We start from the raw sequence: 17,831 nt of genomic DNA on the forward strand, positions 1-17,831 counted from the left end.
TTATTAAAAGAATGATAAATGAAATTTTATCATGACTTTTATTATGAAATTTATTTACTGTAATTTGTGAAATTTATTTAATGTGGAAAACATTTTAAGACGCGCTAATGACTGGGAGATACCAAAACCTTTTGTCAGAATTTTAAAACAGATGACTATTGTAAAAAAAAATCATTTAAAAAAATAATTACTCATGAAAGATGGTCAATAAATATTTTTTCAAAAGGAATGTTTTTTTTTTTTAACTGAAAATGAATTATTGGCTTCCATTATCAATATTATATGACTAATTGTTATTTAAAAAAACAATCTATGGATACAATAATACATCCATCCAATACATGGATGGATGGATGAGCTTAAAAAAATAATCACATGATAAATATTCTCCTGAGCATCCATTCCTGTCCAATGTCGTGTCCATTTCATCTCTGCAAGAAAAATTGAATTTCAAATCAATCCAAATCATCGGAAAAGTTAAGATGTCCTCTATTGCGCACACTAGGACTTAGTAGCGTAACTCCAATGAGTCAAAAGATAAATACCAAAAACAAATGTCCATTTAAGGGGACACAAATAAATATGCTGTGTCACAGGACGGTATTGAGGTGTGAAAAAAAAAAAAATGTTGGACACTTTAACAGCAAATTACTGGATATAAATCAACATTGCATCCAAAAGTTCTGTGGTGAGACTTAAAAGCTGTCTGTCTTTTCTTTTGCACAGTTGGACGCGCCGTATTCCTCCAGCCAATCCAGTAGCAACACCCTGTCAAGCAACGCCTCAAGCTCCGCCCACAGCGACGACAAGTGGTACGAGGTGGGCTCGCGTTCGGGAATCCGCGGCGATCTGGAGCTCGCCGCCTACCACCAAGGCGCGTCCACCGACAGCGGCATCGACGCCACGTCCTTCACCGCCACGCAGAGCAGCACCGCCTCGTCCAAGGCGGCGGACGGCGTCCCCTGGCAGGACGAAACTGGCGCCCAGAGAGGAGCCGACTCTTCGCCGCCCACTCCGGACTCTCTCACTCCTGTTGGAAGCGGCGGGGAGAACCCGTTGAAGAGCCCGTCGGGCTTTCCTGACGGCGCTTCCTTCTCACTCGGTGACTCCGCCTCCCATTCCAGGTGTGCACTCATATCACGCTCAATTCTATTCCGGGTACATTTCAATCCAAGAAATAGTTTGATTCTCACACGTCACTAGCTTAATAATGCTAGCACTCTGGGGAAAATCCTAATAACTAGCTAGCAAAAATTTGCGTTATTCGTTAGGTCGCTACCCGAGCCGTTTCAATCAACAGGAAGTGCAAAAATGTGTTTCCAAAGATATTCATTGATTGTATATGAAAAATGACGGGGTTATCAAACTAGGAATAGGCTAAACATACCTTTTACTTCTGAAAATGACTTAAGTTAAGTATCCCCTTGTGTCGAGGACATCCCTAGCTTAATGCTAGGACTCTGGTGAAAATCCTAATCAAGAGCTAGCAAAAGTTAGCATTATTTATCAGGGATTTACTTTCAAATAATGTACTCAAGGCTCAGGTAATAACCAATCACGGCTCAGCTTGCCAAAGTCACTTGTCACATGACCAAAACCCAGAAGAGATGAGCTATCTTTACCTGAGCCTCCAGCACATGTGATTTCATTGTCAGCCGACATTACGTAGCAAAATGTGTTTAATATAGTTATCAAATTAAGTATAGCCAAAATATGAACGTTTTACTCCTAAAATGTTTAAATTGTTTATTACTACTTCAAGGTATATTTAGCTCTATAACTTTTGAAAACAACGAATAATTGCGTTAAACATTTTAAAATGGTTTCTTCCCTTGATTCCAATCAGATTAAAATGTATGTTTTGGGGGCGGCTGAAATGCATTAACGGTGTTTCAGTTCTTTTCAGCGGGGAAAATTGATTGGTTCTACAAGTAGATTGAGTTACCAGCGTGGTCATGGAACCAATTCAATTAGTCAAGGTACCAGAGTACATCCTGCATCATCCCGGGCGAAAAAGTCAGACGCTCTGCGGTTTGAGTTTGGAACAAAGGATGTGCTTGCTTGCGTGTGTGTGTGTGTGTGTGTGTGTGTGTGCGTGTGCGTACTTCATCCCCACAGTATCCATGATAGAAAGGAAACGCTTGAAGTTGCTAAAAAAGCAGACTGTGAGCTCAGCACTGCGCTACCCCCCCCCACTTTAAATCCCACTTCCTTTGAATCAAGCAAAGCTCCCTTCCCTCGCTTCTTCACCCAGCCAGAAATAACTCGACGTGTACATCGGAGGCTTTGTTTTTATAAGATGTGCGTACACACGCGCACACACACAATTTGAGGCTTGAAAACTTCTGGCGCTGCAGATGATGAGCTTGATGCAAGGACGCCGTGTCCTGTTTTTATTTTGGCCGAATTAATCAGCGTGCAAACTAGAGGAATATTTTTATTCTTGAACCTGCTTTCTTGGGTAAGGCATGACAGTGGACCCCCGCCGTACAAAATTAACTCAATCAGTGCCATGGACGAAAATTCTCATCTTTTAAAATAGTAATAACAATAATAAATAAGACAATTCTTGTCAAATACGTTTTTTTATGGAGAAGAGCTGACACCCTTGACTACTGCATATCTAATATAAGCCAATTGAGCGCTGTAGTGCTAACTGTGACCATTGGATGGCAGTGTTTCCACACTTACAACACAGCAATGACTTAACATCAATGCCAACTGAAGAATGGAAGTCAAATCTTTCATTAGCAGCACCCATTTTTACATAGACATAACACACAATATTCTGTTGGCCTTGAAATGTGAGTGAAAATGATACTGGCCCTCTAAAAGTTTCCTTTTCTAATAACACTTGGCACTGAATGAGTTAATCCGTTCAGGAGTCGGAATCGTAAGATGGTATGTTATATACATATTAAAAACTAGTGACAAAATAGTATAGGAAGTGCTACTTATATATAATATACATTTATATCATTAAAAACCATCATAAATACAAAATATATTAGGAAAAATAAGATTTTATTTACCTTTGAAGTGATGTGATTTAAGCTACTTAAGCAAGCTAACGATGCGCGTGCCTTTTTCGTATTTCTTGCTTATCTCCATCTTCGTTTCCGTAATAATCATCTTCTTACTTCTCCCTTTTACATTACAAGCAATCTTTTTTTTTTTTTTTTAATGCTGCCATGACATACATTATACTCCAATAGGTTCCTCTCTTTGTGTCCCTAGTAGCACACTGAGTTCCGGCCCCTCTGGAAACCAGGAGGAGCCGCCAAACGACACCTCACCCACCTCCCGGAATTCCCCGGGGCCCAAGACCTTCTACCCGAGGCAGGGGGCCACCTCGAAGTTCTTAATCGGCTGGAAGAAACCCGGAGGGACCGTCAACTCCATCGACTTTGGCGGCACTCGGAAGTAAGTTGTCTCTGCTTTTGGATGCTTGAAGATAAATCTGGTCCAAGTTGGCATTCAAGACAGGGAGAGAGATGCGAGTAAATTTATGGGCTCACTTCTCATGCTCCCCACCCCCCCTCCACACACACACACACACACACACACACACACACACACACACACACACACACACTTACTTTTTTTAATATTGGCAACACTGACACCATGTGGTACTGAATAGACCTTTGAGATCCAGTCTGGCATTTGAAAATGTCAGACATTTTATTTTGAGCTTACTTTACTCAACTTGGTGTTTTTATTTGTTTTCGTCAGGGTTGTTCTAACTTTTTACTTCAAGGGCCACATGTGGAAAAAAAAATCGAATCAAAGGGCACAAGGGCCACTAATATCATCAAGGAATTACATATTTATGTTGTTTTAGCTCAAAAGTGGCCAATCTTTTTTTTTTCTAACAATTATAGAAAAATCATTTTTACTTTTACTTATTAAATATGGTAAAAATCTGTCAATGAAGTCAGCAGTTTCATATTATCTATATAATTTCATCATTAAAAAAAATGCAACGTTGTTTTATTTTACACTTCTAACGCAATCTACCATCAAATTTATTTTATTTATTTTTTAAATAGCATGTCAAAATGTATATTTAGTGCAGTGCTTCTCAATTATATTTTGCAGCGACGCCCCAGGGAACAGTAAACTATAAATAACATAATTATCTTTTTAAAAAATCATAGTATACTAAAAACTGTATCTTTTTTCACATTAACAAAAGAAAGAAACAATATAAATCAATTTCCAACAACTGTTAATGACTTTTTTTTTACAGCGTTTTTACAGGTTACAGGTTAGTCTAAAACTGAAAAAAAAAGATAACCAAGTGCATCAAAGTGCCTGATATATTTTAAAAAAAAACATTCCAATCCTTATTTTATTGCAATTACACTGAAAAGCATTTGATGGTAGCGATGATACCAAAATGAAGCCTCATGAAGCGCTGTTGTCTTGCTCCTCCCAATGGAAATCCTTGTTTAAAGATTTGTCAAAAATGCGCTCGATTTCCATTGCGAAAACCGAGAGCACCCTCTAGTGGAGGAAATTAATACCGTCAGCGGTTCACGAGGCTCCATTTTACCATCAATGTCTAATGGTCCCAAAAATGAAGCTGATGGAAAAATTGCATTTGAGCTGCTGAGCTGAATCCTGAACAAGATGCCCCATTTTAGTTCCTCTTCAGTTGAATAACTAAATGCATCCCCAGCACGGGATGGACATCATTATTAAGGAAAGAGCACTATTTTTTTTTTTTTTCTCTTGTGTCCAGACGACACCAGAGCGATGGTCTACTGGGCAGTCAGCCACAGCTCCGAGCTAATCTGCGGGGCGCGCAGTCGCCCCAGCGACACACCGCCAAGTCCAGCCTGGAAGAAGACTTGAAAAAGCTCATCATGCTTGACAGCCCTCCCCCCACCAATAGCGACGAGAAGGTATCATTCCATCGATTATTTTCTCAAGTGATCGCATACAATTTCATTTGATAGTAAAGTCTATTGCAAAACCATTTTTTCCCCAATTATTTTAATTCATAATCGATTACGTGTCAAGGCCGGCACGGTTAGCAAAGTGATACAGCTCAAAACACCTTCAAGAGTGATGCGGATTTTCATATCATAGTTTGTGATATCATATGGTATTGTTTTTTATCACTTTTCGAGGTTAATGGGCACCGAAAAATACGATAAATGAACTTTCCCTGCAACCCCGAGAACTACCACTCTCCCATTCTAAACAACGCAACTTTTCTTAGTCATATGTGTTATGTGTTATGTGTAGTCTTAGTGTTATGATTGCCGAATGCATCCGCTGACACCCCACCCCCTCCCTTACTCGTATGTCTCCGCACAGCTCTCTCACTCACAGCCGTAAACGCACCGGCTGGAAATCCGTGTTGAGTTGTTGTCACAACCCCTTATATAATAGCATGACTCCGTCGATGTTGAATGACGAGCATTGTTTTTTTTTCGGCAAAAGTGCTTTCATTTGCGGCTGAACAAGATCGAGTATTAACAGGCTGTTAGACTGCTTTAGATTTTATGTTTGGAGCCTGAGTGGTTTTGCAGTACATGGGGTAGGCACTGCTGTAAGCGTATTATTTTTTAAAAGAATTTGATGCACTAAAGCCCCAAAAAGTAGGGGAAACTGTATTCAGTTATCTTCTACTGCCCCCTGTTGGCCAAGGCTTGCCCACTCAAAAGTATAGCATCGAGTGCCAGTTTTTTCAAAACACAATAGAAAAAAACATTTATTTTTTTTTACAGCTGGTATAGATTAATAGCCTTTCTATTCATTTGTTTGTCTTGTACTCCCCCTGTTGACCAAGTTGTGCAAATTTTTATCATCATTGGAGTGCTATTTTTATCCTTAAGAAACACATGACATTTTTTTAAGGTTGTTATATATTAATGGCATTTCCATTGAAAGTTATGGGGAACGATGTGTTTTGAAATCATTTGGCAATTTAAAAATGTGTTGTTTTTTTTCCCTCCAAAGCTGTTTCCTGCCCCGATGCCGAGCCGGCGCTCCCTCCAGAGGACCCTTTCAGATGAGAGTATCTATAGCGGGCAGAGGGGTTCCATATCCAGCGACAAGCGCGACACCCCCACCGACCTTCTGTTCAGCTGCTCGACCGTGCCACGCTCACCCACCGCCCGCAATGCAGCCAGCCGCCGAACCTCGCACAAATCTCTCGGTAAAATTGAGCCCATTCCGTTGAAACAATTGTACATTATTCCATCTCAGAGAAAAATGATAGTTTGAAACCCCGCCCCTTTCCTAATTTCAGTGAGATTTGCTGTAATTTCAGAAAATTTGCAGTTTCTGAAATATCGCAAAAAAAATGTTCAGCAACAACTGACCCAATTATAAAACTAAGTTACTGTTGGAAAGGAGAAGAACAAGGAATTCAAATCCGGCATTTTTGTGGGATCATAGTAGTAATGGCTGCCATCTTTGTGGAATTTTCTAGAAGCAAATTTATAGTGTGGAAAATACATATACCCGTTACAAAATAACTGAAGAGGATTTCTGGATCATATTTAAAGAAATTGAGACAGACAACTGTAGCGATGGGACAATGAAGCTTCAAGATGCTTCATGAAGGAGATGTTATTTTTCTTGACTCCTCTAGATGGCACTGTATCCAATACGGGGCTGATTCCTTATGAAATTCCCCGGACGGCAGGGTGGAAATTTGGTTAGCATGTTCGCCTCAGATGCGGTGGTCGTGGCTTCGATTCTCGCTGTGTAGAGTTTGCGTGTTCTCCCCGTGCCTGTTTGATCTTTCCCCGCTTTCCTCCTTCATTTTGAGCTTCCTCTTTTGCAGGGAATCTGTCTGCTTCCCAAAGCACCGACGTGGAGCAAGAGAAGGCCAAGCAGCAAGTGCAGGACCCTGCCCTCATGCCCCTTCCTGACACCAGAACTGATGGCCCGCTGGACTGGGCCCACCTGGTAGATGCTGCCAAAGCCTTTGAGGGTAGGCTTATGTTAGAAAAATGTCTTCTGTCTTCATAATCTTCTCCTTACTTTCGCTTCCCAGTCAGGCCGGCGCTTCTAATAATAATTGATTGTGTGTGCTGTGTTCTACAGAACAGAGATTGGTCTATCTTGCGGCCCAGGAGGAGAACGTCGTGGCTGAGAGCCCGCCGGGCGTTAGCCCCCAGCAGGCGGAGCCTCAGGCCGCCCCGCTGAGACAGCCCACGCCCGAGTAAGAGATTATTCATTTGTGTCCACTTTAGAGAACATTGGTTTTTTGAGCAATACTCATTGGAGCTTCTCTAAGTCCTAGTGTCCTCAGTAGGGGACATCCTTGCCTTTTCTACGATGTCTGATGTGTTTGATGGGATGCAACTCATTTTGCTGTCTTGCTGAGTTAGGACTCCTTTGTGACATCATCCGCTAACAACGCAGGCTAAACTTAGCTCCTCCCCAGCATGCAAAATGTGTTTCTTTGTCAAAACGTAGCACTTCAACATGCTTCCTTGACACCAATTTACTGCTTGACGCCATCTAGTGGCATCTCATGGCACTTTAAAAAAAACAAACCAATGCAAATAGGTGAGTTTTTTTCAATCGTTTCTTATGGATAATTCAGGAAATATCTGTCATATTATTAGCTTGTGAAGCAGTCTTTTATGCTAAATACTTTGTGTATAATTAACCCTTATGAAGAATGTATCAATAATGGTTGTACTTTCTGCAGTTAAGTAAATAAACGCCCCAGGCTACTAGTTGAGGAACTAACTCATTACAGCTGTGCAGCAAACCAAGTCGAACGAAACCAGGCGAGGGTTTTAGTGTTCATGACTTCAACTGTGCTGTGAAATAGCCTCGTTTGAAAACACTTGCAAGTTCCAGAGTTTGTTCAAATTGATGGGTTTTTTTTTTGGTTTGTTTTGTTTTTTTGGTCACAGCGAGACACCAGCCTGTTTAATGGGGAAAGTCAGCCAACTGGAATCAATGGTGAAAGCGCTACAGGAAGATCTGAAGAAGGTGTGTTTTCCATTGACAAGATGCCACAAAATGGTGGCAAAACATTTGACATTTTCAGTATATTATTTGGGAAGTTGAAGAGATGCTTTACTTTTTTAGACATTTTCAGGAGTTAAAAGTTCATTTGAAAACTTAATCATTTTTCATGGACTTTTAATACATTAAAAAAATCCATTTGTTTTTTAACTGAAAATAACCTCACTTGTTCTCACACCTCTTCTTGTGAACGTCACAGCTTCTTCTCTAAGTTGCCACCAGAGGGCGCCAAAGCAAAATTTTCTATTAGACATGCCAGCAAACCAGTGAGTATTTCCACCAATACAGAAAATTGACTGTCTTCTCTTTTGTGCAGGAGAAGGATGCCAAGGCGTCCCTTCAAAATCAGATCCAGGGCCTGCGCGAAGACAACCAGCGCCTCCTGGAGGAGTCTTACAGCGCTTCGGCCAAGCTCAAGAAGTTCACAGAGTGGGTTTTCAACACCATCGACATGAACTGACGTGACAATGCAGCCATTAGGGAGTACCACCACTAAAATAAAACACACCCGTCATTTTGTTTTTTTTTGCATTTCAACGACAACCCACTCATTCAATACCTAAGACGTATTCATACGTCATAGAGTATAGAAGATTAATCCCAGGTACTATTTTACAGATTTTCCTTTTTCAAATATTAGGATAAAGGAGAGTCTCAAAATATTTTCTGTATGAATAAATAAAGTACCCAACTGACGGATGCTCCTCTCTTAGTGTTTTCTAGTGATGACAAAATGAAGCCTCATGAAGCACTTATGATATTTTTGTGCTCCTCTAGATGGCACTAAAGATGCAGTAAAAATGTATGTATGTGTGTGTGCATTTATATATATATATATATATATATATATATATATTCAAAAGTGCTTCATGAGGCTTCATTTTCCCCATCACTAGTGTTTACGTCACACCGGTGCCAACGTCATCTTCCGTCTTGAGAATCGAACTTTGACTGAGCACGTATGCGCTCCCTCTCTTTAAGAATTGACCAATGGTGCTGACTTGTCCCCCTGCATGTCAGAGAAATTAACCACTTAACATGAAAAAAAAAAAAAAAAATTATATATATATATATATATATATATATATATATATATATATATATATATATATATATATATATATATATATATATATATAAAATGATACTATCCTATTATAAACACTGAAAAGCATCTATTTCGTGTTAAAGATTGTACGAGCTGCAAGTTACAGATTATCTTTTGTACAAAAGAAAAATAAACAAGAGGCCAGATTGCAGTTGTCAGCCAAATAGCTATGACATCTCATTTATTCCACCGTCTTGTAAATATATGATTTATTTTTCTTGACTCCTCCCCCTCCTCAATGAGATATTTAAAGAGTATTTATAAACAAGATGATGTCACGGAAGAAAAAAAGTAGCCATACGCGGGTGAGGATGCCTTCATGTATGCCACAAAATCAGATGCATAGAAAAGAGTGGATTTATTAAAAAAAAATAAAAGTTAGGAAATAGGTGTATTATTCACTATATATTAAAATATTTCTTGGTTTATTTTGAACTTCTAATGCTTCCTGACTTGATGACTGTATGGTTGATAGCCTATTTATGTGTCCACTGTTATATTCATATTGTCTCATCAAGACAGCACTCTTAATTTCACCCCGACCAAACACATGAGAAATCATTAGAAAGGCCAGGATGTCCTGTATGAAGGACACCAGGACTTATTCTGGTAACTTCAATGAGTCAAAAGATATCAACCAAAAATAAATGTCCACTACAGTGGACACAAGTGAATAATAAGAATATAACACATTAATTTACATTAAAAAAGACATTTTTGACATGTGAATACAACACACAGAAGTGACCACGCATGCCAAGAGAGAATCCAATGTGATCCTTCATCCATTAATATCCTACATGTTAATGGTATAAAAAAATAAAAAATAAAAAAAATGCAGCTACTGGTGCTTTTTTATGTGTGGTTCTATAGAAAGCCAACCTTTTCCTTCTATACTCTGATACTGTGCAAGCGTGTATCTCTTCAGGAGGACATTTTAAGATTCATCACAATTTGCACCTTTGTTGATATTTTGGATTCTTATTTTGATAAAAAGCTTCTTCTGTAGCGGTGGTAGACACAATGAGCGGGAGGCACCATCTTGAACTTTCACCCTGAACTTGTGTGACCCTTTTTCCATTCGCCTGTGTTGTGTACAAAATGTTTATATCTATTAAAGATATTTTTGGTTCACAGCAAGGTTGTTTCGTCAATTGTGTTACTTGTTTGTTTGTTTATTAATTTGATTTGCGCGAGAGGAAAAATTAGTTGCAGTATCTACGCTGAACACCAGGTGGCGGAAAAGTGCTAAATCACTGCCACTGCAGTAAACAAACAGAAAAAAAAAACAGGAAAAGAAGAAAATTGTGTCATGGCGGCTTCAGAAAACAAACATGGAAAATTCACCGCAAACGGGTTCTCCATGGCGAGATTTCTGGTGTGCCAGGCGTAGTCGGGTGGACAGGAAACATAAACAAAAGCGGAGCTGCCAAGACGCGCTCTTGTTTGGATAAAAGCAAAATGCTAATTCAGCTAACTACGCAAACTAGTTGCCAAGGTCTCTATAACAACTCTGTTCGAAACTGTTGCATTTATGAAATCACGGAAATCTCGCCACTCTGACTGTTTTGCATCAAGTGTCACTTTTCTTTAGGCTACCCGCGGCACAAAATGAAATTTACTCACCAGAATATTGCGTCCGATAACAATTCATACATACAAGAGGTTCAAAACATCATCGATACATAACAAACGGTAGTTGTACTGCAATGTCCTACTGTACACAAACGCCACGCCTCTCAGTGCACCAACGGTGAGTAATACTGTATTTTGAATCATGTTTTTGTATTGATTCCTCAAAATGTCCTCATATGAAAATAGTCGTGCATTGTTTATTTTTTGAAGCATTAACATTAAATAAACTGCGTAATGTGTTTAGTCGCAAACTTTCTTTTCCACCAGTTTTTCTATTTAGTTCTACTTTATAGCAAGAAAACGTCCATATGAGGTCAGGGTTATACGAGGTGTCTTTTTAAAAGAGTAAATTGCGAGCTGTCAATAATCTGCCAGCCGACCGCTTCAGGCTGCTTTATTGTGATTACCTGCTGCTTTCCCACTCAGGCATCATTAATCAAGCTCAGATAGATGAGCTCGAACGGGACAGATTGATGGATGAGATAAAGCCGAGAGGTGTCGGCGATTGACGTTGAGTGCTTTTGAATTTAAGAAATTACACTTTCCAAGCACGTGTGTGTGTGTTTGTTACGGCTGAAAATAGTTAAATAAGTGTACTATCCTTTAAAAGTTAAATCAGCTATCGAGTGATTCTGAAAGCCCCCCCGGCAGATTAGATTTTCATAGCAACGCATAAAGGCTGAATTCCGATTGGTTAAAAAAACAAACAAACGTCAGTATACCGGATGCGGCACAGCCAAGGGAAACTCTGGAAGAAAAAAAAAAAACATCGTTGCCATTTAAGCTTGAATGACTCCGTGTGGAAGGAAGTGACATGCAAAGGCGCATCCTCAAGCTACAAGTTTTTTTTTTTTTTTTTTTTTTTATTACATAATGCAGCGATTTATACAGATGAGGTATAAAAATAACTCCTAGCCTACTTAGAAGCACAAGCACGCTAAGCTTTCACACAGCGCCGGTACGCCAGCCACAACCGAGCGAATGGCTGCTGCTAATCAAATGCTTCTTATTTTTAATACAGCACGCACACACACACACTTTACATTCTCTGTATTTCCTTCTTTCCTCCCCTCTCTCTCTCTCTCGCTCGCTTTTTCTTTCTCTCTCTCTCTGTGCCTCCCTCTCTTTCTCTGTCCTCTCTCTATCTCTCGCTCATTCTCTGTCAATCTCTCTCGCTCTCTCTCTGTTTCTCTATCTCTCTTTTTCTCTCCCACTCTGTCTTTCTCTCTTACTCTTTCTCTCTCTTTCTGTTTTTCTCACTCTCGGTTGGTCTCTCTCTCCCTCTCTCTCCCTCTTTTTCTCTCTCTCTTTGCCCCCCTTTCTCCCACTCTCCATCTCTGTCTTTCTCTGTCTCTCTTTCTCTCTTGTTCACTCTTGGTCATTGTATCTCTCTCTCTCTCTCTCTCTCTCTCTCTCTCTCTCTCTCTCACTCTGTCTGTCCCTCTCTCTGTCTCTTCATCTCTCTCTCTCTCTCTACTGTCTCCCACTCTCTCTCTGTCTCTCTTCCATCGCTCTCTCTCTCTCTGTCTCTTCATCGCTTTCTACTTTCTTTCTGTCTCTCTTCATCTCTATCTCTCTCCCACTCTCGCTGTCTCTCTCCATCTTTCTCTCTCTCTCTCTCTCTCTCTCTCTGTTGGTGTCTCTCTTTCTCTCCCACTCTCTCTCTGTCTCTCTCCATCTTTCTCTCTCTCTCTCTCTGTTGGTGTCTCTCTTTCTCTCCCTCTCTCGCCCTCTTTTTCTCTCTCTCTTTGCCCCTCTTTCTCTCACTCTCCATCTCTGTCTTTCTCTGTCTCTTTTTCTCTCTTGCTCACTCTCGCCCATTGTATCTCTCTCTCTCGCTCTGTCTGTCCCTCTCTCTGTTTCTTCACCTCTCTCTCTCTCTCTCTCTCTCTCTCTCTACTGTCTCCCACTCTCTCTCTGTCTCTCTTCCATCGCTCTCTCTCTCTGTCTCTTCATCCCTCTCTACTTTCTCTCTGTCTCTCTTCATCTCTATCTCTCTCTCACTCTCTCTGTCTCTCTCCATCTTTCTCTCTCTCTCTCTCTGTCTGTCCCTCTCTCTCTGTCTCTACTTTCTCTCTCTCTTCCCACTCTCTCTCTGTCTCTCTCTCCATCTCGCTCTCTCTCTCTGTCTGTCCCTCTCTCTCTGTCTCTCTCTTCATCTCTCTCTCTCTCTACTTTCTCTCTCCCACTCTCTCTGTCTCCATTTCTCTCTCTCCAACTCTCTCTCCATCTCTCTCTCTCTTCATCTCTCTCCCTTTCCTCTCGTTTTCTTCGTTCTTTCTTTTTCACGTACACACAAACACAAACACTTGTCTTTACTTTTTCTGTAATACCTTCACCCCCCCTTCACAACTTCATCCTACTTGCCTCTGTCTCTCTTTCTCTCTCTCTCTCTCTCTCTCTCTCTCTCTCTCTCTCTCTCTCTCTCTCTTTTTCCCTCGCTGTCTCCATCCCTTTAACACTGTGTGTGTCTCTCCTCTGCCTCTTCCATCTTTCCCTCTCTCTCTCTCTCTCTCTCTCTCTCTCTTTGTTTCTCTCTCCTCTCTCAGTCCTTCTCCGCTCTCTTTCCATCTCTCTCTCTCTCTCTCTCTCTCTCTCTCTCCAGACGGAGGGAGAGGACGACACGAGGATCTCCCCAACTAAAGCGGCAGAGCGAAGAAGAGGAGGAGGAACACACCGCGTCGAGCAGGCAGCTCCTCTCTCTCCTTCTCTTTCCCTCTGTCTTCCTCCTCTTCTTCTTCCTCATCCCGTCTTCTTCTCAAGCCGCCAATGACACCATGAACCCGCCCGCCGCTTGTTGCTAAGGAGGGAGCCAAGCCGGCGGAAGGGAGCGCAGCGGACAGGACCGGCCGCCGCTTGCTTTCCGAGGTAAACGGAGGCTTCACTCGTGGCGACTGCCAGGTGTCGCGCGTGTCACACACACACACACACGCACGCTCACACACGCGCTACATCACAGTTCGCGGACTGCGGCTTCACTCTACCGTGGATTTTCATTTGATGCATTGAACTTTTTCCATTGCAGGTTTACGTTGCTATTTTTAAGGAAAAATTCTTTCATTTAAGTCAAACCAGTCAAAAAATAGCAATTCTATTTATTAAACAAAAAACTCCACCAAATGGGTTTTCATTTATAACCATAACCCTGCTTTGCTATTTTTCTGACAATAACTTTTTGTATTGCAGCTTTACCTTTCTAATTTTCTTGTTTTTTTCTTCTTTTTAAGCTAGACCAGACAAAAAAAATAATGGAAAAGAAAATTCATGCTTGTCAACACCCTATGGCATTATAGGAACACATTTAGCATTTAGCATTTGTGCATTTAGCTTACAAGTACATTTGAACATATTTTCAAATATGTTTGAACGTACTTGTGAGGTAAATGCTAAAAACATAGCATTTTCTCCATAACGCCATCAGCTTTGCTCGTTAACATTCCGTTGCATTATGGGAATACTCTTTACATTTTGAGCATTTAGCCAACAAGTAACATTTGAATATATTTGAAATATTTTTGAAATGACCGTATATTTGAACGGATTTGAAAATACATTTGAATAGAAAAGCTAAATGTTAAAACATTCCCTATAAATGGCATTTTTCCGACTATAAGGTGCACCTGATTATAATATTTGTTTATTTATATTATATTTTTGGAAATTTGGGTTATAATTCACAATTCACAACAAAAAACAATAAAAAATGAGTCACACTTTATTCAATTCAATTGGACATCAGTAGATAAGTCGATTTGTGATAAGGTTAAAGCATTTTAAGTGTACCTTATGTTACTTATGTTGCCTTTACTGACCTTCGAATTCATGTTATTTTTGTCTATTTTCGTCTTTTTTTTTTTTTTTTTACTATTGTGACATTACACCACAGTTGGACTCAGAAGAGGCAAAAATGGAGTCATGATTTTGCTTCGGTCAACTATTCATGATCTATGTCAAGCTGTTCCCTGGAGTGAAAGCTTTGTGCTCTCAGGGTACCTATTGGCACGCTATTGTTTACTAAAAGCCCCCCCTGCAATCCATACAGCTGCCTTTTTGAGCAGCCCTCGACAATGGGAAAGATTAGTTGTCTGCTATAAGAGAAAGGACTTGTCAGCCAGTGGTATTTTTATTATTATTTTTTAAAACTGTCTAGAATAATTATGATCATTTTTTGATTTTTATTTCATTATTTTTTTTAAATATTTTTTATAACTGTCTATAATAATTATTATTATTATTTTATGACTTTTATTAAATTATTTTTTATTTTGTTTTTAAATATATATATATATATATATATATATATATATATATATATTTTTTTTATTTTATTTTATTTTTTTAATTTTATGCTAAAGACATATTATTTATATTTTTATTGCATCCATCCAGGCTGAATTATTACTTGCATGTCCCCCCAGGAATTCATTCAGAATATCCTCTTTGTTCACCTTTTTTGACATTTCTGTTTTATGGGTAGATTGATTCCCTGTAAAATTTCAAGGCTTTCATTTTATCAAGAATTATTTGTCCCAATCATTTTACAACATGGTACATGTCAATTTTTGTGCAGTTTGTCTATTTTCTGCACTATAAGGCGCACTGGTTTATAAGGCACACCTTCTACGAATGGCCTATTTTAAAACTATTTTCATATATAGGGCGCACTGCATTATAAGGCGCATAGATAAGAAGCTACAGTAGTGACTGGAGTTGCGTCATGCATCCACTACATGGAGCTGCGCTAAAGGAAATGTCAACAAAACAGTCAGATAAGTCAGTCAAATATTATTAATAGACAATCAGAAATTAACTATTTCAGTGTCACGCATTATCGGAAAAGGAAACCTCTAAACTGCGTATTTAGCATTTTTACTCATCTTTCAGGGCTAACAGAATATTGTGTGCTATGTCTAAGTGAATATGGGTGCTATCATTGAAAGATCGACTTCCATTCCTTACTTTGAAGTGTATGTAAGTAAAAGCGATGTTGTATTTGTGGAAACACTGCCATCCAATGGTCACAGTTATCACTACAGTGCTCAGTTGCATTATATTAGCTAAGAATTCGTCAAGGGTGTCAGCTACCCTCCATAAAAAAATATTTGACACGAATTTGATCATTTATTATTGTTATTACTATTTTGAAAGAGTTAAGAAAAAAGGTAGTTTGCGGAAAGTACTTTCTGGAAAATGGGGAAAAAAATACCTCTTGATTGCAATTATAAAAAAAAGTACTTTTTAGCTCAATGCCAAGACAAATCAAGAGTTTAAAGTTTTAAGTTTTTGTAATCAAACTGCAACGAAAAAACTTAAAATATATTGTTTTGTTGATTTAAATTTTTTGTTTATGGATTTATGATATCAAATCAGGCTTTCTTTTACAAAATCTCACATTTTTCAGATAAATTACTTCAAAATTGGAACATATATAACAAATCGAAATTTCAAACACGGCGTTTAATAGTAAAAAACACATTTATCACTGACAAAATTGCATGGCGATAAAGTTATTTTTACTTGGTACCCCCAAAAATGAAAACTAGATGCGTTCTATAAGGCGCATCGTGAGGCTTTTAAGTGCGCCTTATAGTGCGGAAAATGCGGTCGTGCACTCACTACAGTACGTTTGTGCAAGAGGCACATATGAGGAAGCGCGTATGTAATCCAACCCCCTCACCTCTGTCTACACAGGCCGATTAAAAGACTAACAAAGGCCTTAACCTATTTATTACACACAGGAGCCCACGGTGGCAAAGTATGTGTGAGGCAGGGTTATGAAAATCCTTTGTGGAGCGGAATTAATTTCAACGCGGAGCGTCGGAAAGAAGGAGGGGGGCGTTATCTGTGGGGGGGGGCAGCCTGGAGAAAGTGATGGCGAGGTTGTAAATAAATCTCTTAACAGCCGCTCTCAAAGCGGGAAGGGGCTTTAATGTAGGAGATCAGAGGTAGCTGTCATGTGATCAACACTTTTTAATAACGGCTTACGTCGAGAAATATTAACGTTTCACCGCTGTCGTTTACGCAAAGATAAAAAGGCGCGCTGAGGAGATGTACGGCGCGTTTTTTTTTAAAGTGACGTGCGAGGCGTACTTGAGATGACCCTCACTCATCTAACTAGTCTAGCGTAGTACCAACATTCACCTGTGAGAGGCAGTAAGGAGCAAAACCAGGTGGAAGCGATAAAATGACAAGCTGACAAAACAATGCAAATCTTAAAGGGATACTCTACTTATTTAGCCATTTCCAGCAGTAAAAAACACTTCAGTTAGCATTAAATAAATTCAAATGATCTGTTAGCGACCGGCTAGCAGTTAGCCCTTGTCTTTTATTTGTTCTGCTTCTCCTAATGTTAATTTATCCTAATTAACATTAGGAGGAGCAGAAGAAATATAAGACAAGGTCCAACAGCTAGCCGGTCGCTAGCGGTGTTAGCATTAAAAAAAATCAAATGGTCTGTTAGCGACCGTCTAGCAGTTACCCGTTGTCTTATATTTGTTCTGCTTCTCCTAATGTTAATTTATCCTAATTAACATTAGAAGAAGCAGAAGAAAGATAAGACAAGGTCTAACTGCTAGCCGGTCGCTAACAGACCATTTGATTTTATTTAATGCTAACTAAAGTGTTAGCATTAATCAAATGGTCTTGTTAGCAACCGGCTAGCAGTTAGACCTTGTCTTATCTTTCTTCTGCTTCTTCTAATGTTAATTAGGATAAATTAACATTAGGAGAAGCAGAACAAATATAAGACAATGGCTAACTGCTAGCCAGTGGCAAACAGACCATTTGATTTTTTTTTAATGCTAACTGAAGTGTTTTTTACTGCTGAAAATGGCTAAATAAGGAAAGTATCCCTTTATTTCTTCACTGTTTTCTTGTCAGCTCGTCATTTTATTGCTTACAGCTGGTTTTGCTCCTTACTGCCTCTCACAGGTGAATGGTGGTACTACGCTAGACTAGTTAGGGGAATGAGGGTCATCTCAAGTACACCTTGCACGTCACTTTAAAAAAATGTGTTGTTTATCTCCTCAGCACACCTTTTTATCTTTCGGTAAACGACAGCGGTGATATATTTCGTTAATAT

General features: G+C 39.5%; 2 protein-coding genes across 8 annotated transcripts in view; both read left to right on the plus strand.

Moving 5' to 3' along the window:
* LOC148412619 (signal-induced proliferation-associated 1-like protein 1) overlaps positions 1-10,251 on the plus strand; it is a 47,012-nt gene extending 36,761 nt beyond the window's left edge. For 2 of the 4 annotated variants that reach the window (XM_088433494.1, XM_088433496.1), the window contains exons 14-21: positions 727-1,124; positions 3,238-3,423; positions 4,748-4,910; positions 5,974-6,172; positions 6,806-6,955; positions 7,069-7,186; positions 7,893-7,971; positions 8,324-10,251. In XM_088433494.1, the coding sequence (XP_088289620.1) occupies positions 727-1,124; positions 3,238-3,423; positions 4,748-4,910; positions 5,974-6,172; positions 6,806-6,955; positions 7,069-7,186; positions 7,893-7,971; positions 8,324-8,467 (1,437 nt within the window). In that variant the 3' untranslated portion in view covers positions 8,468-10,251. The remainder of the gene's footprint in view (positions 1-726; positions 1,125-3,237; positions 3,424-4,747; positions 4,911-5,973; positions 6,173-6,805; positions 6,956-7,068; positions 7,187-7,892; positions 7,972-8,323) is intronic. The other 2 variants (XM_088433495.1, XM_088433497.1) reach the window with 1 other exon arrangement.
* Positions 10,252-10,427: 176 nt separating this feature from the next.
* LOC148412620 (regulator of G protein signaling 6-like) overlaps positions 10,428-17,831 on the plus strand; it is a 41,323-nt gene continuing 33,919 nt past the window's right edge. For 3 of the 4 annotated variants that reach the window (XM_088433072.1, XM_088433074.1, XM_088433075.1), the window contains exons 1-2: positions 10,428-10,868; positions 13,300-13,618. The gene's annotated coding sequence lies outside the window, so the exon portion shown is untranslated. The remainder of the gene's footprint in view (positions 10,869-13,299; positions 13,619-17,831) is intronic. The other variant, XM_088433073.1, reaches the window with a different exon arrangement.

The sequence above is a fragment of the Hippichthys cyanospilos genome, chromosome 14 (genome assembly GCF_059441005.1).
Source record: "Hippichthys cyanospilos isolate Australia breed blue-spotted pipefish chromosome 14, RoL_Hcya_1.0, whole genome shotgun sequence".
Lineage (NCBI taxonomy): Eukaryota > Metazoa > Chordata > Actinopteri > Syngnathiformes > Syngnathidae > Hippichthys > Hippichthys cyanospilos.